A 23489-nucleotide genomic window follows, 5' to 3' on the forward strand; every position below is an offset into this window, starting at 1 on the left:
GCCCGATCTCAACCTCGGTTTCGTTGGAAGAAAACCTACCTCAGGCTTTTGATTCTTGAGGTCTTCAGTCTTCCTTTGATTCTTTTCCCTCCCTCGAAATTTCTCGCTTCAGGCTTGTTTAGGGTTTCTCCCTCCGATCTCGCGCCTCGAAGGTAATCGCTTTTCCCACCTCTCAGTAGCGTATCGTTTCTGTCGATACCTTTGCTTTATTGCCGGAATCAGCGGCTGAATTAGTGTGGTTTGGACTCTCTTTGCCTGTTGGGGATGGCGGTGCCGGGATTAGAAAGGAAAGCCTTTTTTGTGTCCGACTTTAGATTGTGACTAATCCTATGGCCTGTCTGTCTGTCTGATTGTTCCTTTGCATCGTAGTTCAGTGTTGATCCTTTGTTAACTAAGATGAGTTGGCAAGCAAGTGTGCTGGATTCTATTGCTCGCAAAATTTGCCGGAGTTTGCCATTGTAATTTACTGATTCTTCGCCACCACCCAGTTTTGTTATTTGCGCAGCGTCCTCACCCGGAGATGCTTTAATTTACCCTACGCTTAGCTGTTTGTGGATTTGCCCAGCAGCAAGAATTCTTGCCCACTATTCTTCAATTTTAGGTTTTTCAGCCAATCGTGCATTCCATACCCTCATCTGGCGAACCTTGAAAAAGCCTGGCATTGCGACGTTTTCAGGTTTTTTGAATTAGCGAGATTTAATTTCATCCTCGTTCATTGACGGTCGTGGCTCCATTGGAAGTTTCCTTGTTCTGAGGCTGCTTGTGTGATTCTTCTTAAATATTGCCTACCCATTAGATGGTTTTTGGATGTGGTCTTTGAATTGCAATAAATTCAATCGTGCACAATAATCTGTAGGTAGCACAACGACATGGGTGGTCATGGTGGTTTAAATATCCTTCCACAGAAACGTTGGAACGTGTACAATTATGAGAACAGAGAGAAGGTCCGGAAAGATGAAGAGGCTGCCGCAAAAGAGGAGCAGCTTAAGCAAGAGCAAGCGAGGAAGCGTGATACTGAGTTTCGTCTTGAGCAGCTTCGCACTGCCCGTGGCTTGGCTCCTGCCAGTCAACCTGCAGAGGCTCCTGCCAGTCAGCATGTGGAACCAGCTGAGACAGAGGAGAAGTCTGGCCATATTAATCTCTTTGAGGGTATTAAGATTTTCGACCCTGTTGAAGCACCAAAAACGGGGACAGGAGATGAAAGGGATGGATTCAAGAGGAAGAAGATGAAGAAAGAGGAGGCGCCAAAGGTGATAACCGTAGAGGATGAGAAATATAGATTGGGATACGGGGTTGCTGGAAAAGGAGTTAAATTGCCGTGGTATCTTGAGAAGCGGGGTGATCACGTAGATGGGGAGAAATTTAGGGATGAAGGGTCGTTGAAGGATGTGAAGGGGCAGGAAAAGAAAAGTGGGAAGAAGACGTTGGAGGAGCTGAGGGAGGAACGGGTGAAGAGAGAGAAGATGGAGAAAGAAAGGGCAAAATCATTGATTCTAGAGAAGAGCCGGAGGGATAGAGCTCTATTGAAGGACAAGGGTTTCCAGAGGAGGTGATGCTGCAAATTTTGGTCAGTTTAGACTTTTGATTGTACTTAAATGTTACCGATACACTGCCTTATGGCTGATTGGGACTGCTATTGGTTTGGCAAGATTTGGATTCTAAGGTCCTGTTTTGAGAGGTTTCAGCTCCCCTTGTGCAGCTCTCCAATCTACATTTGCCTTGCAAAATAGCTCCTCCATGGATGTGACTTTGAATCCTCTGTGAGAGAGAGAATTCCGTAAGCCCGCGTCGCACTGGTTCACCTGTCCCTTTCAAATCCTGGAGATGATCAACAGATAATCTGCTGCCGGCATCAAGGCTTATAAATGTCCATTCCTTCCAGTTTGGCTTTCTTGTTTATCATGTCATCATTATGTGGAATGATATCAGTTTGATCCTTCTGCAAGTTATTCAGTTTATGTCATTGTCCATGACTTCATATCGACCAGGGGATTCCTTGGTCCAAGTGGTGAAAAGAGTTGTTGAGCTGTCACCGCCCTTGAGTACTTTTTTGCTGGGTTAATGCTAATTCTTAACTTTACCATCATCTTGATAATGAACACATATGACAACTAGATTTTCGATAACATTGCAGAGATCCTATTGAATTTTTACGATACATAAGCTAATATAATGTTGTTCTAGTAATTTCTTAATAAGAGAGGGACAAAGAAAGTTGTTTCAGATAAGATCCGAGGAAAACATGAATCTCAGAGTCACAAACAGCATGCCAGTGGACGTAGATGTCATTCTTGGTGGCTGCAGCCATTCTAATTGGCCCAAAAGGAGCCACCGCTCTCTCTATTTTTGGCAGGCTCAGCTCATACAAGAGGTTGAAAGTGAAGAAGACCGAGTCTGCAGCAAACTCATTTTCGTTGTTTAGCTAATATTTAACAAGAGATGAACCATGCAATGACGATCTCTTGAAAGCTAACTAGGCCTAATCTAAATAAAATTTAATCCCCTCTCTTCGAGTCAGACATGGGTTCCTTATTGTTTAATTGGAGTCAAGATAATCGTGGGCAGAAATGACATGGGTTGGATGCGTGTTCTAGGCTGGAACCAAAACATCGTTTGAGTATAAATGTATGCAACTGAGAATGAAGTGTTGGTTCTTCCATAGCAGAGCATAGGATTGCCGCTTTCGCAGTCGAATGAAGAAACTTCCGCGGCAATGTCTACTGAAGTATGAGAACTTGACGCTTCCTCCAGTGGGTACCAATGGAAGATCATGCCACTATTTGGCTCTTGATATGTTCCTTTTTTGGTTTTTTGTTCATTTGATTCGTCTTCTGGCAATCCTTTCCCTTTTTCTTGTTTTCACTTGTCAAATCAGATTGAAGGATTGATTTCAGCAAAATTCCTTGTTTAGTTTCAGGTAGTAGTGATGGCAGCCGAAGTGGGATGCGCTCGTTGCCGGGAGAGAGTCTCGCAAGTTATTTCAAAGATGGATGGTGAGATGGCTATACTCAGTTTCTATCACTTTATCTGACCATAGGAGCGCACACCATTGAAAGAAGATCACGATGTCAAGTTCAACATTTTGAGTTTGAAAACCATCTTAAGCGTACATATATGGGTCCTCTGATGAGGAAAAACATAGAAAAGATTGATTGAGCTCAACAGAACTGCTCTTTTAGAATTCTGTATCGATGAATTATTGAGACACACTCCCATTAAGGAGCTCGCGTCGTGATTTGCAGGAGTGCATGACTATACAATGGATATCCGGAATAAACAAGTGATTATAAAGGGGGATTTCAATGTGGAAAGGAAGGCACGAGATGAATCGGTCAACCACCAAATCAAGAAAGAAGAAGAACACCAACGCCGGCTCTTCTTCAGGTACTTCAGAATCACTTCTTTAAGCAAACGCCTTTGGCCATTGATTCTGATCCCTCGCCATCACGTTTTGTGTATACCCAGTGAAAGACGATGGGAACGACACTCTTGCCCCTTGAAACAGAGGGATGCACATTCTGAGTTGCAAATGCCAAGACCTGCCGCAAAATAATGCGTGGAAGTTTCGAATTCAAGATCAGTCCTTTCTGCTTATCAATTCAAAGTGTTTCCAGTTCAAACTAGGACCCGCGTTCAAATCACTCTTTAACAAATTGCTCTCTAAACCGTGCAATAAGGTCACTCATAACACGGCTCTCCCATTTGAGTTACCTTAGCCCCAGGCCATGCCATTTAATGATATTGGAAAAATGTCATTGTAAGGTAAGAACTGGTATTGAAAGCAGGTCGCCTTTCGAAGCATTCGCCAGTAACCAAAGCGTTCCTGCAACCACTTTGATACCTTACTTATAGCTTTTGTAAGTTATACAATAGAAGGGCTCTTTACGTTCAGAAATGAATGGATCAGAAGGAGGCTGGGTTCTATTTCCTAGCCGGGCGGGAGGTGAAGGCCAAAAGAGAAGATAGCCCTCCTGGTAGGGAAGAGAGGAAAAAGGTGCTGTCATCTATCTCGACCAATTTCTCGAGGCGTTGGAAACCAGACCGGCTCATAGAATCACTGATGCTAGCACGACTTTCGTTTCACCAACAAAGAAGTCATCCTTGACGATTTCCCATTCCTTACCTGCCGAGCCACCTCTCTTCGCCATTTGAAGTACTCCATCTGCCTTCCCCTTGTGATCCGCTGCAACCAAGCATATCAGTTATATCGGCTTTGTTTGGTTTGTAAGTATAGGACCAACTAGTCATGGAAAACGCCCAAATGGCGACTTGCTCGGTTCGTCGAATTCCTCGGATTTCACTGAAAAAGAATCTGCAAAAGGAATCACATAAAATAAATGACAATGCCAAATACAACAAAGGAAAGATATGCTTCCCTAACGAACAGAAGAAACTGACAAGATTAATATATCCAATCACAAAGGAAAAAAAAAAGTCGGTCTTGACAGTTTAAATAAGGGTGCGATCGAGCCTGTATTGCAGGCCTATCAAGACTTCCCTGAATTTGGAATGGTTCGAGGAGTTCATTTTTTCCTCATAGAGGGTGACGGCGACTCACAAAGGAAGGTTAGGTTTAGGTAAGTTGTGAACTCATTCAACATTCATATTTTTACGGGTTTTGCCATTCTAAACCCATTTATAATGCATTTTATGAATATAACGAATCCATATAATGACTCGGTCCATTAAATGTCAGTTAAAAAATAGGTCATAAACTCATTTCGATAGACCCTTAAGAACTATGTCGGCAACTAGTTATATACTTCTTGATATTAAAAATGATATGGACATACATGTTTTCAAAATGTTCGTTTTCATTTTCAAGAACTACACCTTTGTTCCCAAAAAAAAAAAAATTACGAATGCAATATGTCAATCTTTTACAAATCAAAGTGAAAAAGAAAGAAAGAAAGAAATTTGCGAGTTCGTGTTGGTAATCAAGAACTATGGAAACACATAAATTAGCTGAGAAGTTTTTTATGTGAAAACTCGAAAATGACATAAAGCGCACTCGGCGGTTCCTTCATATTTTGAATTCTTTGGAGATACAAACGATTCTACTAAAAATCCAAGGCAATTGTAACGCGTGGTGCTTAACAAAAGTTGAAGTGTAACTTGATTTTGTTAGCCAAATTACTGGGAATAGTTGGAATTTACCTGCATCGCTCGGAATTTACTGTTTTATGTGAACGTTGTTGAAATAGTGATATCTGAAATTTACTCGAATGTGCACGTCTAGTCGTGGACACTCGGCACAAAAACCAACCCGTCCCGGCCACAACTATGGAGCTTTCTCTCTCCACTTTTGCTGCGAAGAAGAAGAAGACGACCATCTGTCAGTACCTGCCACCTGGTAGAGCCGACACCAACGAACGTGGAGTGGCCAGGAAACCTTCAAAGGTCCATTCCCAGAGAAGCTGAGAAGGTTGCAGAGACTTCGGACAAGACGACGACAACCAGCCCCCCAAGTCTTCGCTATTTTAACCCCCTTCTTCCTTGTATCCTCCATCCGTGTCGTCTCTGTTTCTTTCTTCTGCGGGTTTCCTCTAGGTTCTTCCTTGCACCTTTTTCAGGTCCAGTTGATGTCTGGGTATTTTTGTCTGCCGCCACCCAGTAATTACTTGCTGCTGGTTGATCGTATTGTTATGCTGGTTAATCAGAGACCAAATCACTGCTGATATGGGGTCTGACACCGAATTGAATTCCCTTGGGTAGATAGCGAGTTCATGAACAGTTCGGCACTTTCTGTTCTCCAACCTTCCCCCCGAACGAAGAGAAGCGAAAAATGATCCCCGTGATGTTCCAGTATGTGAATCATGCATGGTAAGACTGCCCCGTGATTCTTTTGCTGAATGCTGAGGGAAAACACCACCACACCCCCCACTCCACCCACCCACCCACCACCACCCCCCCCCACAACCCTCCCTCTCTCTCCCCTCTGTTCTGCTCTTCTCTTGGTTTCTCCAACATTTTTGTTTTGGCTTTGTTTTGGTTTTGAGTTTCAGTCGTCCACTCCCAGTACTTAAAATGCACCGGGAGTACACTTTCATGACAAGTTTCAGTCATCAAAACAGGGCAAGTCATGAGAGACTTGAACCTTAGAGAAGGTCCGGTAAAAAGACTCGGGGCTGTTTCGACACCAATCCGAGACCTGGTTCCGCAGGTTCCACGACCATTCGTCTCTGATTTGGGATCTGAAACCCGACTTTGAATTCCTCGGGGGTAGAGTTTTGTCAGGAGAAGAGTGGGAGGAGCAAAGTGTTCCCCGTGATGTTTTCGTATGGGAATCATGCTTGCATGCTAATGTATAAAAATGGCTGTACCGTACCATGATTCTCTTCTTGCATTCTGAGGGAACCTCGCTTCTCTTCTTCTCGGGGATTCTCAAAACATTTTGTCTTGGCTTTCTTTTTACCTCGTGAAAGTAGAGGAATTTTGTCCGAAGGAATGAGATTTTGGATTAGAATCTTCTTTAGCGTATCTTACAGAAAAGAATGTCATCCACGTTCCACTGTATTTGCAAAACTTACAAATTTCCTCCAGCATGCTTTTATTTACATGGCAAAAAAGTTAGAAAATGGCCTCCATCGATCCTCCACACTTCCCTCGACCTATTCGCCACCGTGAGCCCACAGCACCCTCCAAAGATCTTCGAGTCGAGCCGGAAGAAGTCAACGGTCAAGCTCCTGCGCACGTCAGCACTGGCGGAGGCTGTCCCCGTATCGACGTGCACCTGCCTCCGAGCGAACCCCACGCGCCTCTACTCCAAGTCATAAAACCACCTCAAGCCCCCTGCTACCGGTAGCTCCCTACCGTCGCCCCAGGCCCACCCCCCATCTCCCTCTCGTCCCCGCCGCTCATCATCACGAGGCACCCGGCTCGCCTCCCCTTATCCCTGCCGTCGACGAACTCGTAGTCGTCGATGTAGTTCCCCCTCGGGCATCGCCACACCCGCTCTGCCTACGAAGCGAAACTCCACGTCAGGCATTATTATTTCGAACCAATTGCCTTATTACCTTTGGAATCATCCTCTCTATCATTAGAACATTCAGATTCATAAGACTCTAGTGTTCAAATGAGCTTATCAACTGATAGAGGCGCTATCATTTGGGTTTCTCGTCTTGAGGTTTTGATGTTGTTCCACTCCTTTGTGAGTCTCTTTAGAATTTTGTTCACTTTTTTCTGCAGAAGAGATTTCATTTTCATGATAGGCAAGTCATTGACAATGTCTGTAAATTTATTGATCATATCAGCAACGGATTCGTCATATTTAATCTTGAAAGATTCATGTTTAAGATATTTGTCTCGGTTTTCTTGACTCTCAGTTCGTATGTAACTTGAAGTATATCTCATATCTCTTTTGTTCTTTCACAAGAAACCATACGGCTATATTGAGCTGCAGATAGAGCACGATAAAAAAAAAAAGTAAAGTGCTTTTGCATCCAAAGCTTTTCGGGAGTTATTTTTTTGTTGTTCTCCTGTAATTTCTTTTTTTGTGGTTCAAGTCGCACGATTTACTCCATTTTATACGACATCTCATATCAAAGAATTGGATGACCAAATGAAAGCTTTCATTATGTTCTTCCAGATATCATAATACTTTCAATCGAAGTATGAAGGTTTGGTGTTACTTTGACCTTCTACAATTCCTGCTCCGAAAATACTACCCATTAAAGATCATTAGCTGTCACGACCTATTTTTTTGTAGGCTAATGGATTACTAAGCTAGTTATTTAATTGATCTATTTCGAACTCTTTCAAGTCCATACCATATATCCAACTTTTGGAGTCGCTAATAATCAGTTTATGGTAGGTCGATTTGACACTTAAGTAAAATGGCGACAAGACTAGATTACTTTCTACTAAGCGGAGATAATGAATTTGAGGATTTGGTTACACTAGTTTATCCTAACACCCTTTCGGTACCATTTCATTTCATGAAAAAATTCAATCGGACAGTTGGATTGATTTAACCTAAGTCACTAACATAGGTTATCATGCGGGTGCGCAATCAATTAAATTAAACACCATGCGGGGGTATGCACGTTCTCTTTTTTTTTTTTCCCCTCTTTATTTAAATTAAATTGTAGGCAATGCATGAAATTATTCTAAGATGCAATTACATGAATGAATGCAAACTATGCTAAGTATGCATTAAACTAAACTACTTGACTATCCTAATGACATGCAATTCATTAATAAGCGCATACTAACCTACGAATGCATTAAATTGAACTGAACAACATGATTATCCCAATGACATGTAATTAAGATTAATCCTAACATGCAATCCACATGACTAATTAAATTAACTTAAACATGCAATTCTAAATGACATGGTAAAGATGACAACTAATGCATGAATGACATGGCAGAGGGTGATTTCTTTTTGCATTTTTGGAATTAATTATGACCCTAAATATAACTATACCTAAACAGTAGTCATCGTACATATTTCAGGTTTTAAATTAGCCTAAACCTAACCCCTTAAAGATAAGTTATTCTAGGCATAAAAATCTGCGATCTCTATCCTAGAATGCAATCTAATCTAAATTACTCTAGAATTTGATTAAACATGCAAATATTATCTAGAATATTCTATCTAAGATACGATTTGATTTAAATATATAGTCTATTCTAAATGCAGTGATTATTTACTTGCAATATCTTTTAAAATTTTAAAACATGAAGATAATATTCTAAAAGATAATATTCCAAGCCAAATCAGTTCAAATATGGAAGCAGTAATAAGAAAATATCTCAAATTTAAACCCCATTTTTCATGTATAATCTTATAGATCAACCAATAAGATTTAAACCCTGCTTAATTAAGTGTTCCATCTATAATCTTATAGATAGAAGAGTTTAATCATGTGGCAAGTTGCAGATTAGGAAATTCCTAATCAATACCTATATCTTCAAAATTTGTTAGAGATAATGAAATATTCAAAATAAGCAAGTAATATTCAGCAAATATTCGAAATATCGAAAATTTGGGAATTTAACTTATCTGAAGAATGTCTGTCCCTATTTGAACCGAAAACGAACGGGCTTGTGGGTCACGGATCGGAGGATTTGCGAGTGGAGGTGCTCGGCCGATGGCCGCTCGCATGATGTACACGGTCACGACTTGGTTCTGCGGACGGTTTGTCCAGCGGCTTGCGGTGCAGCTTCTCTGCAACAACAGGGACAACAGCCACTCAAGTCTGCTCTGCAAACGCCGATGATAGCGGGCAACTGCGATGATGATTCTGCTTCTCGGCACAGCTGCAGCGACGGCACGGCAGGCAGCTCGGGGCCCGATTTTGCTTGTTAGTGCCGAGACAGCAACGCGAACAGAAGCAGTGAGCAGCGGCCACCAGCAGGTACGTCAGGACGGATCTCGGCCTTCGCAGCAGCAGCGGGAGCTCACGGGAGGTCCTCAGCAGTGCTTCACAAGTCGCGGAACAGAAGGTGCCGGTGGGCAGTAATGGCTTCAGACGACGGCAGCGGCCGTGCTGTGGCGTCAGAATTGGTTCTGCTCGATCTGGGACACGGCCACAGCAGTATCATGCCGAGGGAAGTTCAACGCAGGGGGTCTCGGCCGTGGGACGGTGAGAGGGAGTACTCGGCCGGGGCACCCTTCTCTATTTTTCTCTAAGCATTTCTAAATGAGAATCAAAGAATTAATATTTTTAAACCCTAGGCATAACGTTGTGTTTATAGACAAAACATTGCAAGTCAAGGGCCTTGAGTTTTTAATATTCGCAAGATAGATCCAAGATCAAAATATTATTTGAATTAAATCCTGAAAGGCCAAATTGTGTTAAATTCAGCCTTGTGCTCTAGAGGAATTTCGGCTAGGCCCTATATATGGGCCAGCCGAAATTTCCATGCCCTTTGTGGGCTTGCTCACTTTTTTTCAGGGCTTAATTAGGCCTATTTTTATTTAATTAAGTTTTTAATTAAAGGCATTTTTAATTGGTTAATCTTTTAAGTCATTGTCCATGACTTCATATCGGCCAGTGAATTTCTTGGTCCAAATGGTGAAAAGAGTCGTCGAGCTCTTACCGCCCTTGAGTACTCTTTTGCTGGGTTAATACTGATTCCTAACTTTATCATCATCTTAATAGCAAACACAACATTTGACAACTAGATTTTCAATAACATTGCAGAGATCTGATTGAATTTTTACGATACATAAGCTAATATAATGCTGTTCTAGTAATTTCTTAACAAGAAAGGGACAGAGAAAGTTGTTTCAGATAAGAACCGAAGAAAACATGAATCTCAGAGTCACAAACGGCATGCGAGCGGACGCAGGTGTCGTTCTTGGGGGCTGCAGCGATCCTAATTGGCCCAAAAGGAGCCACCCCTCTCTCTATTTTATGGCAGGCTCAGCTCAGGCAAGAGGATACAAGTGAAGAAGACCGAGCCTGCAAGGCTGCAACGACTCATTGTCGTTGTTTAACTAATATTTAACATGAGATGAACCATGCCATGACGATCTCTTAAAAGCTAACTAGGCCTAATCTGAATAAATTTAATCCCCTCTCTTCGAATCAGACATGGGTTTCTAATTGTTTAATTGGAGTCAAGATGATCGTGGACAGAAATGACACGGGTTGTATGCGTGTTCTAGGCAGGAACGAAAGCATTGTTGAGTACAAATGTATGCAACTGAGATAGAAGTGTTGGTTCTTACGTAGCGGGGGCTTGAAGAGAAGGGCAGGAAACCGGTGAAGCAGAGCATAGGATAGCCGCTTTAGCAGTCGAATGAAGAAACTTCCGCGGCAATGTCTACTGAAGTATGAGAACTTGACGCTTCCTGGGGTAGGTGCCAATGGAAGGTCATGCCAGTCACCGTTTGGTTCTGGGATATGTTCCTTTTTTCGGTTTTTTGTTCTCTTGGGTTTTCATTTCATTTGATTCATCTTCTGGCAATCCTTTTCATTTTTCTTGTTTTCACCTGTCAAATCAGATTGAAGGATTGATTTCGGCAAAATTCCTTTGCTTAGTTTCAGGTAGTAGTGATGGCGGCCAACGTGGGATGCGTTCGTTGCCAGGAGAGAGTCTCGCAAGTTATTTCAAAGATGGACGGTGAGATGGCGAATACTCAGTTTCATCGCTTTGCTTTATTTTACGGAAGAAGCGAACACCATCAAAAGAAGATCAATCACGATGTTAAATGCTAACTTTATGAGTTTGACAACCATCTAAAGCGTACATATGGGCGAATGGATGCTCTGATGAGGAAAAACGTAGAAAAGATTGAGCTCAACAGATTTGCACTTGTAGAATTCTCTGCCGATGAATTACTGAGACACGCTCCCATTAAGTAATCATACTAACATAGCTGCGTCAGATGTTGCGAGTGGAAATCTTTAAGGAGCTGGCTTTGTGATTTGCAGGAGTGCATGAGTATACAGTAGACATTCGGAATAAACAAGTGATTGTGAAGGGGGATTTCAAGGTGCGACATGAATCGGTCGGCCACCAAATCCGGAAAGAAGAAGAACATCAATTCCAGCACTTCTTCAGGTACTTCAGAATCAGTTTTTTAAGCAAACACCTTGGGTCATTGAATTGTATGACTCGCCATCACGTTTTGTATACCCAGTGAAAGACGGTACAAATGACACTTCCCCTGAAAAACAAGAGCAATGCACATTCTGTGTTGCAAATACCAACCTCTACCGCAAATTAATGCGCGGAAGTTTCGAATTCAAGATCAGTCTTTCCCACTTAGCAATTCATAGCATTTGTAGTTCAAAGCGGGAACCTCGTACGATTCACTCAAATTACGGCTCTGCTAAAGAGAAAAGACAGAGAGACAACCCCAGGGTCGATCCGCTTTGAATCTCCCTGCTCGACTCAAATACCATCTTTGCTTTATCCAAAGCAAATCCCAAGATCCGTTGCAAACAAGCATCAAAATATAGGGACCAACTCGGCATGGAAAACACCCGAATGACAGTTTACTCGGCTCGTCAAATTCTTCCTATTTCATGTGAAGAAACGTGTTCAGCGGATTTACAAAAAGACAGGTCTCGATACTCATCAAGAACCCAAGCAAGCGGAAGAACATTGTCTAATGAGTCTCGGCTTGAAACACCAGATAGAACTTACTGCTAGAAAAAGGAAAAAAAGTAAGATAGCACCTTCACCTCCCAAAAGAAATCCCTTCTCCGACTTTCTCAGCATTTCATTCAATCGTAACCTGGAAAACATCCTTCTTCTCGTCTTCCTTCACCTTGGGGACCACCACCTTCAACACACCATTCTTCATCTCCGCCTTTATCTCCCCGAGCTTGTACAGGTTTGGCGGAAGATCCAGCCTACTCGAGTACCTCCTCCCGCTCTCCTCCTCCCCCGACTCCTTCTCGGCCTCGCCCTTGATCGTCAGGATGTTCTGCTCCACGGAGACCTTCACATCCTTCTTGCTGAGGCCAGGCATGTCCATCCGGAGGGAGAGGGCATTGTCGTCCTCCTTCACGTCCCAGCCCCTCCTCGATCCAGTCGCTCCCACTCCGCGGGAAGCAGCAAAGAACGGGTTCTCCGCGAGCTGGTCCATCAGGTTCAGCACCTTGCTCAGGCTCCGACTAGCCGGCCATATTGGATCAAACACATCTGTTGAACGATCGGCAATACTATAGACGTGAGGATGCTTCACTAAACAAAACTACATCGAACAAAGAGCGACCTCACTGAACGATCAATGCTCGAAGACGCACTGATTAACCGGGAGTATATCTAAGAGAAGCAGATCGATTCTAAACAAGCATTCCCCAAATGCTGATCATTGCGTTCGTAATTTCTACTGGGATAGCGCAGAAATGTCTTCTGCACAGCGAGATGGACCGATATCGAAGCAAAATTCCTCACGAAACCGAAACAGAACCGCCATAATCAGGTTGAGAAACGATATCCACTTACCCATGATAACGGAAACAGGATGACATCCAACCACCAGACGTCCTCATCATCGCGACGCACGGCGATCGTAAACATCAGAAAATGACAGAGACGACACACTACCTGAGTACGGACCAAGGTCGATGACCGAGGAGAAGGGACTATTGGTGCGGCGCTCGACGTCGACGACGCTCTCGTCGTCGTCGTCGTAGCGCCTCATCTGAGAGCTGGTGTTGAAGGGCCGAGTCACATTAGGGGCGATGGAGGCCGCGCGGAGCGGATTGGTCAGCCTGGACAAGACGCTGGAGGCGGCGGCGACTCTCCGGAGAGCGAGTGAAGACGCCATTTCCGATATGCTTGGAGCTTGCAGGTCGTCCCGAGACGCGGGTCAGAGGGATTCGGCGAGGGTTTTGGAGGCTTAGTGATGACAAGGAGCGAATCGTAATTCGGTTAGAAGGCGTCGGGGGTTTTAAATAGCAGGGAGAGGGCGATGCTTGGGGAAGGGGAAAGCGAGAGGGAGGGAAGAATAGTCGAGAAGGTTCGGGAACCGAGTAAGAGTGAGAGAGGACTCTAGAAAGAGAGAATTGTTCGGCTGCTATCTAAATCAAAATGGGCGGATCAGATCGATCGGGTTGGGCCGGATAAAAAATTGGGCTGATCCGATCCGGTGATTCATATCGGATCCGATAAATTTACTGAAATACTTTTGTATTTAATTCAATTCATGAAAAATCATGTCCATCTAGTTAACTCACTTTAAGCTCTTAATGTATGTGTGTTATTTGGATAAAATCGTTATTCCGACCATAAGATGCTAAACAATTTGCTTTCGATGTTGCATTAAATTTTCAACTTTTGTAAGAAAAAAAAAAAGAGAAAAATAGTACTTAGTAGTGCATTTATAAAATTACGCAACAAACACCGTGTAAGAATTGAAATTCTAATGAACTATGATATAAGATATTGGTTTATGCTAACCACTGATTGTAATGAAACTAATATTAGGGTATGACATAAGAATTAAGAAATAACAATGCAAAATGCCACTAAGGAAAGATATACCTCAATAACTACCGGAAGAAACTTACAAGATTAATAAATCCAAAAACAATAGAAAAAAGTTGTCTCGATATTTTTAATAAGGGTAAAGTCGGGCCTATATCATGGGCCTGCCAATGGCTAAGATTATGTGTGTGTGTCGAAAATTACGACATAGAAATTTATAAAAAAAAAATTTTTTGGACGAAATAAAAGTGAGTTTGATTGTATAACGAATCACGCATATGATTCTTATATTCTCGAATTCCATGTCAAGATTAAGTGAGATTCTTACCGCATATTTGGTGTGTCGTGCAAATATTATAGATGCGGGCAATAATTTTATTATGCATTCTTAGATGGTTAAATAAAAGTGAAAAAAAAAATCAAATGTTGAAATTATTCAATGCACAATTTTTTTTTTCACGTGACACCCTGCTCCCTAGTAAGTAAATCAATAACTCAATATGTGATCCATTGTCCTGACAAGTCACGGCTGAGATTTATTTGGTTATGATCCAATGGCTACTGAAACTCCTTGGAAACTAAGATGGAAGGTGAGCGTGAGATGGTTATACTCTAATTCATCGCTTTATTTTACGTTTTATGTAGAAGCGAACACCATTGAGAGGAAATCATGAATGAGCAAGTCTTCTAGACGCTGACGTAATTGACAACCATCTAAAGCGATTGCAGGAAAGCCCGCGAGTAGGTAACCACTGATGAGGAAAAATTACAAAAAGATTGAGCGCAACAGATTTGCAATTTTAGAATTCTGTCAAGATGAATTCTATTGGAGCTCCTTACCAAAAAAAAAAAATTATATTGGAGCTCGCGTTGTGATTTGCAGGACTGCATGACTATACAGTGGATATTCGGAATCAACAAGTGATTGCAAAGGGGGATTTCAAGGTCGAACCGGAGGTGCAGGATGAACCGTTCGACCTCCAAATCAAGAAACAAGAACTGTCAACTCCGACTCTTCTTCGGATACTTCAGATTCGGTTGCTTAAGCAAACACCTTGGCCATTCAAGTTGATTTCCGTTCGTGCACATTACTGTATGGTAGCAAAATCAAATTACTCGTCGCCATGGTTTGTAATTGTATACCCAGTGCATCCCCCGTTGCAAATGCCCCGATCTACCACAAACTAACGGGCGGGAAGTTTCGAATTCAAGATCAGTCTTTCTTCTACTTCGCAATTCAAAGCATTTCGAGTTCAAACGAGATTCACTCATTATACGACTCTGCTAAGAGAAAACACAGAGATAACCCCATGGTTGATCCGCTTTGAGTCTCCCTGCTTGACTCAAATACCATCTTTGCTTTTTCCAAAGCAAATCCGAAGCTCCGCTGCAAACAAGCATCGAATTATATGACCAACTCAGGTTCGTCAAATTCCTCCGATTTCATTTGAAAAAACTTCTGTAGATGCTTTACGAAAAGAGAGGACTCAATACTCATCAAGAACCCAAGCAAGCGGAAGAATACCTATTATTGTCTAAAGAGTCTCTTCACTTGAAACGCCAGATAGAACTTACTACTAGTGAAAAGAAGAAGGAAAGATAGCTCTTCACTCAATCTTAACCTGGAGAACATCCTTCTTCTCTTCTTCCTTCACCTTGGCGACCACCACCTTCAACACGCCGTTCTTCATCTCCGCCTTTATCTCCCCGTGCTTGAACAGGTTTGGCGGCAGATCCATCGTGCCCGAGTACCTCCTCCTGCCCTTCCCCGACTCCTTCTCGCCCCCGCCCTTGATCGTCAGGGTGTTTTGCTCCACAGAGACCTTCACATCCTTCCTGCTGAGGCCAGGCATGTCCATCCGGAGGGAGAGGACATTGTCGTCCGCCTCCACGTCCCAAGCCGTCCTTGATCCAGCTGCTTCCATTCTGAGGTTCAGCAACGTGCTCAGGCTCCGAGTAGGCGGCCATTCTGGATCATACACACCTGTTGAACGATCGGCAATACAATACACGTGAGGATGCTTTACTAAACAAGGTCAATGCTCGATCAGGTCCGACGCACTAATTAACCAGGATTATATATCTAAGAGAAGCAGCCAGAATCCATTCTAAACAAGCATTCCTCAAATGCTGATCATTGCATTCGTAACTTCTACCGGGATAGAGCAAAAATGTCATCGGTACAGCGAGATGGCCCGCTATCGAAGCAAAATTCCTAATGAACCGAAACAGAACCGTCATAAGCAGGTTGAGAAACGACATCCACTTACCCATGATAACGGAAACAGGATGACAATCAACCACCAGACGACCCCATCATCGCAACGCACGGCGATCGTAAACATCAGAAAATGACAGAGACGACACAATACCTTTGTACAAACCACACGCCAAGGAGCGGAGGGGACTATCGAAGCTGCGCTCGACGTCGACTTGGACGTCGCTCTCGTCGTCGTCGGAGAGCCTCATCTCAGAGCTGGTGTTGAAGGACCGAGTCACGTTAGGGGCGACGAAGGCCGCGCGGAGCGGATTGGTCGGCCTGTAGAAGGCCACGTTAGGGGCGACGGAGGCCGTGCGGAGCGGATTAATCAGCCTGTACAAGGCCCCGGAGGAGGCGGCGACACTCCAGAGAGCGAGTGAAGACGCCATTTTCGATATGCTTGGAGCTTGCAGGTCGTCCGGAGACGCGGGTCAGAGAATGTGCGAGGGTTTTGGAGGTGAGTAACGACGAGTGGCGAATCGTGTGATTCGGTTAGAAGGCGCTGAGGGTTTAAATAGCAAGGAGAGGGCGATGCTTGGGGAAGGGGAAAACGAGAGAAGATTCTAGAAAGATAGAATTGCTGGCTGCAATCCAAAATCAAAATGGGAGGATCGGGTAGGGCTGGGTCGGCTAAAAAATAATCTGATCCGATTTAGGGGCTCATGCCCTACCAAGACTCATTTACTAAAATACTTTCGTATGTAATTTAATCTATAAAAAATCACATCCACATAATTAACTTAATTTAAGCTCTTAATGTGTACGTGTTTGACCAAAAAAAAAATGTATATGTGTTTTTTGGATAACATCTCTATTTCGACTATAAGATGCTAAATAATTCGCTTTTAATGTTGCCTTAAATTTTCAATTTTTGTACTGATTCACAACGAAGGATAAGAGAAAATTATTACTTATTGGTGAATTTATAACAATTATGCAACAAACGACACGAAAGAATTGAAATTCTAATGAACTGTGATATATAAGATATTAAAAAAGATTATTTATGCTGACCATAGATTGCAATGAAGCTAAGATTAGGATATTATACAAAAATAAAAATTACAATGTCAAATGCAACCAGGGAAAGATATAATCTAATAACTACCCGAAGAAACTTACAAGATTAATAAATCCTAAAACAATGAAAAAAAAGTTGTCTCGATATATTTAATAAGGGTGAAGTCGGGCCTACATTCCTCGTGGAAGGTGAGGGCTAAGTAATAAAGCGGGGTTGGGTTTGGGTAAACTATAAACCCATTGAATATCCATATTTTTATGAGTTTTGCCATTCTAAACCCGTTAGCTAACTCGTAGAATGACTCGACCAATTATATATGAGTTAAAAATGTATCATAAACTCATTTTGACAGGTCTATCTAAACCTTAAGAACTATGCCGGCCACCGATTGCATACTTCTTCATATTGAAAATGATATGGAGATACACCTTTTCAAAATGTTGGTTTCGGTTGAAAGTTTCCATTTTCAAGAACTCCACCTTTGTTTTCCAAAAAATACATGCATGCAATATGTCAATCTCTTAAAAATCAAAGTGAAAAGAGAAATTTGTGAGTTTGTATTGTTAATCGAGAACTGTGGAAACGCATAAATTAGCCAGAAAGTTTTTCATGCGAAAACTCAAAAAATGACATAGAGCGCACTTGGCAATTTCTTCGTATTTTGACTTCGTCGGAGATTCAAACGGTTCTACTAAAAATCGGAGGCGATTTTAACTCATCGTGCGTGACAAAAGTTGAAATGTGACTTGATTTTATTGGCCAAATTAGTGGTAATAGTTGGGATTTACCTACATTGCTAAAGAATTTATTGTTTTATATGAAAGTTATTGAAAGAATGATGCGTGAAAGTTACTCGAACGTGCACATCAGGCCATTAAACTTTGCAGGGCGCTCGATGTAATAGAAACTCCACGAGAGCCGGTTCGGGCTAGGACACATGGCACCACCAAACCAGCCCGCCCCGGCCACAACCATGGAGCTTTCTCTCTCCACTTTTGGTGTACTTAAGAATAACGCGAAAGACAATAATTGAGGAATTTATGTCTATGTCGATATGCCATAAATAAGATTACAATAGCCCATTTATAAGCTTTATAAGATCATCATCAAAGGCAATATGTACCAATCAAGATACGCATAATCAAAGGAGATATAAGCGTAATCTTGAGAGATATATAGATTCAACAGAATAATCAAATATCTTTAATATAGGAAATTATCTTGCCTGGCGTAACCGACACCAACGTGGAATGGCTAGGAGAACTTCAAAGGTCCATTCCCAGACAACCTGAGAAGGTCGTAGAGACTATGGACAAAGACCAAAAGGTCCACGACAACCCTTCTTCCTGGGATCCTCTATCCGTGACATCTCTGTTTCTTCTTCACGTTTCCTTTAAGTTCCTCCTCCTACCCTTTTTAAGGTCAGTTGATTTCTGGGTATTTTCGTCTCTCGCCACCTAGCAATTGCTGCTGGTTAATCGTATTGTTATGTGGTTTTTCAATGATGATCGTTGTGGATGCCCCGACTCATCAGAGACCTAAACCTTAAGAGAGGACGAGAATGACCCCCGTGATGTCCTAGTATGTGAATCATGCATGGCAAGACTGCGCCATGATTCTTTTGTTGAAAGTTGAGGAACCTCTCTCTCTCCTCTTATTTTCTCTTCTTCTTTTTTCTGGGTTCCTCCAACATTTGTCTTGAGAAAGCTGAACCAAACGCACTCATTATCTTGGCCTCCTTTTATCTCGCGGAAATTGAGGAATTTTGTCCAAAGAAAGGAAATTTTGAATAGACTTCTTAGCATATCTTACAGAAAAGAATGTCATCTATTTACATGGTAAAAACTTAGGAAATGGCCCATCTCTCTCATTTTTCAACCATTGGACCATCCTCCACACTTCCCTGATCCAGTCACCACCGTGGACCACACGTGGGCCCACACCACCCTCCGAAGATCTTTGAGCCGGAAGAAGAAGTCAACCCCCCGTGCACGTCAGCGCTGACGGAGGCTGTCCCACATCGACGCGCACTGCCTCCGGGCGAACCCCACGCGCCTCCCCTCCAAGTCATAAACCACCTCAAACCCCTGCTGCTGGTAGTTCCCCAGCGTCGCCCCGGGCCCACCCCCCATCTCCCTCTCGTCTCCACCGTCCATCATCATCAGGCACCCCACTCGCCTCCCCTTATGCCCGCCGTCCACGAACTCGTAGAAGTAGTTCCCCCTGGGCATCGCCACACCCGATCCGCCCGCGAAGCGAAACTCCACGTCAGGCACTTTGAGCCCCGCGTCCACGTAGTAACACGGGTTTAGCCCGGTCTTGTCCTCGGCCTCCCTCGCCCGCCGCGAGTTGACTGGCCCCAGCTGGCGGTCGAATTCGGCTGCCACCGAGCTGAACAGCCCCGATGGCAGGATCGTGAACGTCGTCCCCGAGTCCACCACCACCCCTCCGTCGCCCCTCCCGTCGATCCTCCGTAGATTCTCCGGCGCCGGGATGAACCTCCTCCCCACGTAGATTCCCTCCAGCCCGACGGAGTAGAAGTACGGGCTATTGGGGCTGTCCAGCATCGGCGTGTACGCGAAGTCGCTCCCTCCTCTTCCCTCCGAGCTCTTCTCCTTCACACCGTAGCGACCGAGGATGAGCGGGCTCGGGAGGCGAACTCGGTCGGCGTCGAACGAGTGCGAGACGAGGCAATACGAGAACTGAGCGCCGAGCTGGGGTGACGACGCGGCGAGCTGGGCCGGAAGCGAGAGTGGGCCGCGGCCGAAGCCGGCGACGCCGACGGGCTCGCCAAGGGCGGTGTGGGCGCAGCCGAAGGTGAAGTTGCGGAGGGCGAGAGGCGGCGACGAGGTGGGTAGGGTGACGACGCCTTTCTTCAGGCGGCCAACGAGGCTGCCGTCGCCGTAGGCGTAGTAGAACTGGGGGCAGGGGAAGGCGGCGCAGTCAGAGATTTCGATTTCTTCGAGGGGACAACGAGCCATCGCGCAGAGGTCCGAGGAGGAGGAGAGAGGAGAGTGGATGGCTCTGCATGCGGAGGATTTGCAGGAGACGTCGGAGGTGGAGGAGGAGTTGAGGGCGACGGGGGTGGGCTTGGGCTTGCCGTCGCAGAGGATGCAGGTGAAGGGCGAGCAGGGGACCCAGACGAGGTCGCTGCCGGTGTCCATGTAGAGAGAGACGGGCTGCGAATGGAGAGTGAGGGAGAGGGTGTAGTCGCTGCCCGGAGAGAGAGGGACGGAGACTTGCCCGGGGAGGTGGCTGTGGCGGCGGAAGCGGGCGGCGGAGCGGGCGGAGGTGGCACGGAGGAGGTGGTGGGTGGAGTTGAATCGCGGGTGGGCGTGGGAGAGAGAGTGGGTTAAGGGCAGCAAAAGGGTATCTGACAGAGAAACAGGGAGGATGCAGAGGAAGACGAGGAAGTAAACCAGCAAAGTCAGGGACGAAGCCATGAATGAACTCGGAATTGAATGAGAAGAGCTTCGTTTAAATTCGAATTGCAGAGAGAGATGCTAATGAATATAGAGAGAGAGAGAGAGAGAGAGAGAGAGAGAGAGACGAGAGTGAAGTTGAAGAAAGGGAAGAGAGGAGAAGGTTGAAGTGAGGCAGGAAGATGCAAAATAGAAGAAAAAAGTGGGATGCTGATGCTTAGGAGCAAAGAAATTCTTCTAATATATGCGATGCATGGTTTGGTTTTAGAATATGCCATCGGTGGGCAAGAAGGAGAGACATGTCTTTGGATCGATTATACTTTTTGACTCTACTTAGGAAAGACGACATTCTTTCTAAAAGTTACCCTCCTCATTTCTTAAATTCTCACACTCACCAAAGACATCCAAAAGTTGGCGCTAGGTAAGGATAGATAATTTGATCTTTTCAATGAGGGTTTTTGTTTAGAGGTGCAGCAGATGATACGTGCATTGACAATACCACGCAAATTTATTACCGGAGTGCAGTAAAGTGACATATTTTCTGTACATTCTCTCTTTTTTTTTTTTTTTTTATAGGCCGGTTTTGCCACGAGGATGTTAGGACACTTCATTCGTTAATTGCAACGTCGCCCCACACACGTGACTAGCACTGAATGGAGTGTCCTGCCGCCTACGCGACCTATCTACTTAATATTTTCTCCTTTGGGAATAGATTAGGGGCATGCAATCGGGGGAGGAGAAGTGCTGTCCATTGACTGTGAGCTGGCACGCCAAGTCAAAGGGGAAGACCGCCAAGTGTGACCCTGCAACCTCAAGGGTCAACAGCTGGCCTGGTTGACTTTTCCCCAGAATGCAATGCAGGGAGATTCAGAAGCAGAGCAGCCATAACCCAAACCTCTCATTTCAGGCTTCATATGGGGGAGTGAAATTGCCAAAACATCACAAATGTTACATTTTAAAATTTAGACACTAAGCAAGCGAAGACACTTTTTATCCATACACATTCCGAGATAAGCATGAACAGCCTTTATAATAATCTTGGTGGAGGGAGAGCTAGTTAGACTTTGAACTTAATCCGATTCGTGGGTGCATTGAACAAGATGCGACTTCGGAAAATTGAGCCCTAAAAATTAAGTAATCGCATCCTCGCGTAAGTATAAAATGGATGAGAAGAGACGGAAATTCAAAGAATGTCTGCTACAGTCCACTCTAAATCTGGAGGAGCTTTATGTAATCAGTGTATATAAGATCACAATTTTCTAAAAAAGGTTTGAGTTTATCAATTTTCTTCCTTACCCTTCGTCGCTCGCCTTTTAACCGTTACCACTAAGATCGCCACGAGAAGATGGCCTGAGAGGAACACTTTTTGTGCTGTAAATTTAATGGGAAAATCGGAAAAAAAGAATGAATCCAATTGATCATGATAATCTTAGTTCCTAAGCGACTCCACAGGCGATTAAGAAACCAAGAAAAGCGAATGTGAACAAAAGGCAAAATGAAAGTTTCAAAGATGAAAGCTTACGGACGAAACTATCTTCTCCTCCTTTTTAAGCCGCCTCTCATAACTAACGCAGGTAGTTGTCACGACATCAAAAGTCAAAACCTAATTTTAACACCTGGACAGCAACTTAAGCATCACGAGAGGGGATAGGTAACCTCTGCTTTAAGTACGTGATTAATTTGTTAATTAATTAAAAGCAGTTTGCGAAATTCGTTTCCTACTACCACATATGATGCATGCTTTGAAAGTTGATAGGGCTCAATACCCAAAACAAAAAATTCAAACTTTAGCATATGTCTCAATTATATTCAAAACTTTTTTTTTGTCTCATAAAAAACCCCAACTTTTACTTTTATCTCAATTTTATAGGCCTAATACAAAAAAAAATCACAACTTTAGCATATGTCCCAATTATATCCAAAAAAAAATTTGTCTCATAAAAACCCCAATGTTTACTTTTGTCCAATTCTACCACCGTTAGTCTTAAGTAATTCTACATAGCATTTTCATGTCGTTAATGAATTATACTTCAACAAAACTGATTTGAAAAACCCCTCAAGTTCTCTTTTGGATGTCTATTTCCCCTCCATATTGCCAAGAAATACAGAGCCACTCAAGACGGCACATTGCGGATTATCCCTAGCACTCAATAACCCAAAGAACAGCTGGACATTGATGTCTGATTATTTAAATGAATGATCTTAAATCTCGTTATCCCCGAAACTCGTTGTTTCTGAATTTTGAATATTTATTGGTAAGTTCAGCAATACTACTTGAGCCACGTAGGGCTAACTAACGGTGATTATGGATGAAAAGTTGACCGTGGTAGAATTGGAACAAAAGTAAAAATTGAGGAATTTTTATGAGACAAAAAAAATTTGAATATAATTGAAGCATATGCTAAAGTTTAAGATTTTTTGGGTATTAGACCGATAGAATTGACATAAAAGTAAAAATTGAAGATTTTTTATGAGACAGGATATATGCTAAAGTTTGAAAGTTTTTTGGGTATTAGGCCAAGTTGATAAAGACTCTCTCTCTCGTGCTTAATGAAATGATACGACAAAATTAACAAGCAAAATAAGTGCATGGCTTCTACGTCCCACTCGTGTCACTTCTCCATTTTTATAACACCCATGAACAACAACTTTGCACTAAAATATATTTTTCGTTCAAGGTGTATCCACCAAATGTCAATGCTAAAGTATCATAATTCATATAATTGACATATTCCAGTCGGAGGATTTTGTCTTTACCTTCTCGTCCAAGGGACTATTTTCTGGTCGACCGAACACCAAACCCTTTTTGGACTTTAATATGTAGCTCGGACAACATTAATTTGCCACCAACTTTGCTTTCATTTAGCTTTAGGTGATTACCTAATTG

The 23489-nt window shown here is 43.3% G+C and overlaps 6 protein-coding genes across 7 annotated transcripts; 2 read left to right on the forward strand and 4 right to left on the reverse strand.

The window, feature by feature from the left end:
* The first annotated feature begins 57 nt into the window (after nucleotides 1-57).
* On the forward strand, nucleotides 58-2032 carry LOC115737002 (leukocyte receptor cluster member 1 homolog). Its single transcript, XM_048284887.1, has 3 exons — nucleotides 58-148; nucleotides 472-478; nucleotides 849-2032. Exon 3 carries the CDS (start codon nucleotides 870-872, stop codon nucleotides 1551-1553), a length of 684 nt encoding a protein of 227 aa, XP_048140844.1. The 5' UTR covers nucleotides 58-148; nucleotides 472-478; nucleotides 849-869; the 3' UTR covers nucleotides 1554-2032.
* Nucleotides 2033-10259: 8227 nt separating this feature from the next.
* LOC115737049 lies at nucleotides 10260-11788 on the forward strand. The gene is made up of 3 exons (XM_030669001.2): nucleotides 10260-10812; nucleotides 10998-11079; nucleotides 11391-11788. Exons 1-3 carry the CDS (start codon nucleotides 10756-10758, stop codon nucleotides 11600-11602), a joined length of 351 nt encoding a protein of 116 aa, XP_030524861.2. The 5' UTR covers nucleotides 10260-10755; the 3' UTR covers nucleotides 11603-11788.
* A 223-nt stretch (nucleotides 11789-12011) lies between these two features.
* Nucleotides 12012-13343, reverse strand: LOC115737003 (small heat shock protein, chloroplastic-like). Of its 2 annotated transcripts, XM_048284990.1 has the most exons (3): nucleotides 13018-13343; nucleotides 12182-12609; nucleotides 12012-12146 (listed from the first exon to the last, which is right to left on the reverse strand). In XM_048284990.1, exons 1-2 carry the CDS (start codon nucleotides 13238-13240, stop codon nucleotides 12185-12187), a joined length of 648 nt encoding a protein of 215 aa, XP_048140947.1. In that variant the 5' UTR covers nucleotides 13241-13343; the 3' UTR covers nucleotides 12012-12146; nucleotides 12182-12184. The 2 variants fall into 2 exon arrangements, with proteins under 2 accessions (XP_048140947.1, XP_030524806.1); XM_030668946.2 differs by having other exon boundaries at nucleotides 12012-12609.
* Nucleotides 13344-15506: 2163 nt separating this feature from the next.
* LOC115737004 (small heat shock protein, chloroplastic-like) lies at nucleotides 15507-15927 on the reverse strand. Its single transcript, XM_030668947.2, has one exon. The coding sequence runs from the start codon at nucleotides 15822-15824 to the stop codon at nucleotides 15507-15509; it is 318 nt and encodes a 105-aa protein (XP_030524807.1). The 5' UTR covers nucleotides 15825-15927.
* Nucleotides 15928-15947: 20 nt separating this feature from the next.
* Nucleotides 15948-16674, reverse strand: LOC125316521. Its single transcript, XM_048284991.1, has one exon. It carries the CDS (start codon nucleotides 16546-16548, stop codon nucleotides 16216-16218), a length of 333 nt encoding a protein of 110 aa, XP_048140948.1. The 5' UTR covers nucleotides 16549-16674; the 3' UTR covers nucleotides 15948-16215.
* Nucleotides 16675-18963: 2289 nt separating this feature from the next.
* Nucleotides 18964-20693, reverse strand: LOC115737114 (probable aspartyl protease At4g16563). The gene has a single exon (XM_030669093.2). The coding sequence runs from the start codon at nucleotides 20621-20623 to the stop codon at nucleotides 19175-19177; it is 1449 nt and encodes a 482-aa protein (XP_030524953.1). The 5' UTR covers nucleotides 20624-20693; the 3' UTR covers nucleotides 18964-19174.
* Nucleotides 20694-23489: the final 2796 nt, after the last annotated feature.

The sequence above is a fragment of the Rhodamnia argentea genome, chromosome 9 (assembly GCF_020921035.1).
Source record: "Rhodamnia argentea isolate NSW1041297 chromosome 9, ASM2092103v1, whole genome shotgun sequence".
In the NCBI taxonomy this organism is placed as follows: Eukaryota; Viridiplantae; Streptophyta; class Magnoliopsida; order Myrtales; family Myrtaceae; genus Rhodamnia; species Rhodamnia argentea.

Bases quoted from the DNA above. Each gene is read 5' to 3' on its own strand.
- LOC115737002 (XM_048284887.1), top strand. From the start codon at position 870: ATGGGTGGTCATGGTGGTTTAAATATCCTTCCACAGAAACGTTGGAAC.
- LOC115737049 (XM_030669001.2), top strand. From the start codon at position 10,756: ATGAAGAAACTTCCGCGGCAATGTCTACTGAAGTATGAGAACTTGACG. The intron at 10,813-10,997 runs GTAGGTGCCAAT...TCCTTTGCTTAG, and splicing joins AGAACTTGACGCTTCCTGGG to TTTCAGGTAGTAGTGATGGC. The intron at 11,080-11,390 runs GTGAGATGGCGA...TGTGATTTGCAG, and splicing joins AGTTATTTCAAAGATGGACG to GAGTGCATGAGTATACAGTA.
- LOC115737003 (XM_048284990.1), bottom strand. From the start codon at position 13,240: ATGGCGTCTTCACTCGCTCTCCGGAGAGTCGCCGCCGCCTCCAGCGTC. The intron at 12,610-13,017 runs GTAGTGTGTCGT...ATCGTTCAACAG, and splicing joins CGACCTTGGTCCGTACTCAG to ATGTGTTTGATCCAATATGG.
- LOC115737004 (XM_030668947.2), bottom strand. From the start codon at position 15,824: ATGGAAGCAGCTGGATCAAGGACGGCTTGGGACGTGGAGGCGGACGAC.
- LOC125316521 (XM_048284991.1), bottom strand. From the start codon at position 16,548: ATGGCGTCTTCACTCGCTCTCTGGAGTGTCGCCGCCTCCTCCGGGGCC.
- LOC115737114 (XM_030669093.2), bottom strand. From the start codon at position 20,623: ATGGCTTCGTCCCTGACTTTGCTGGTTTACTTCCTCGTCTTCCTCTGC.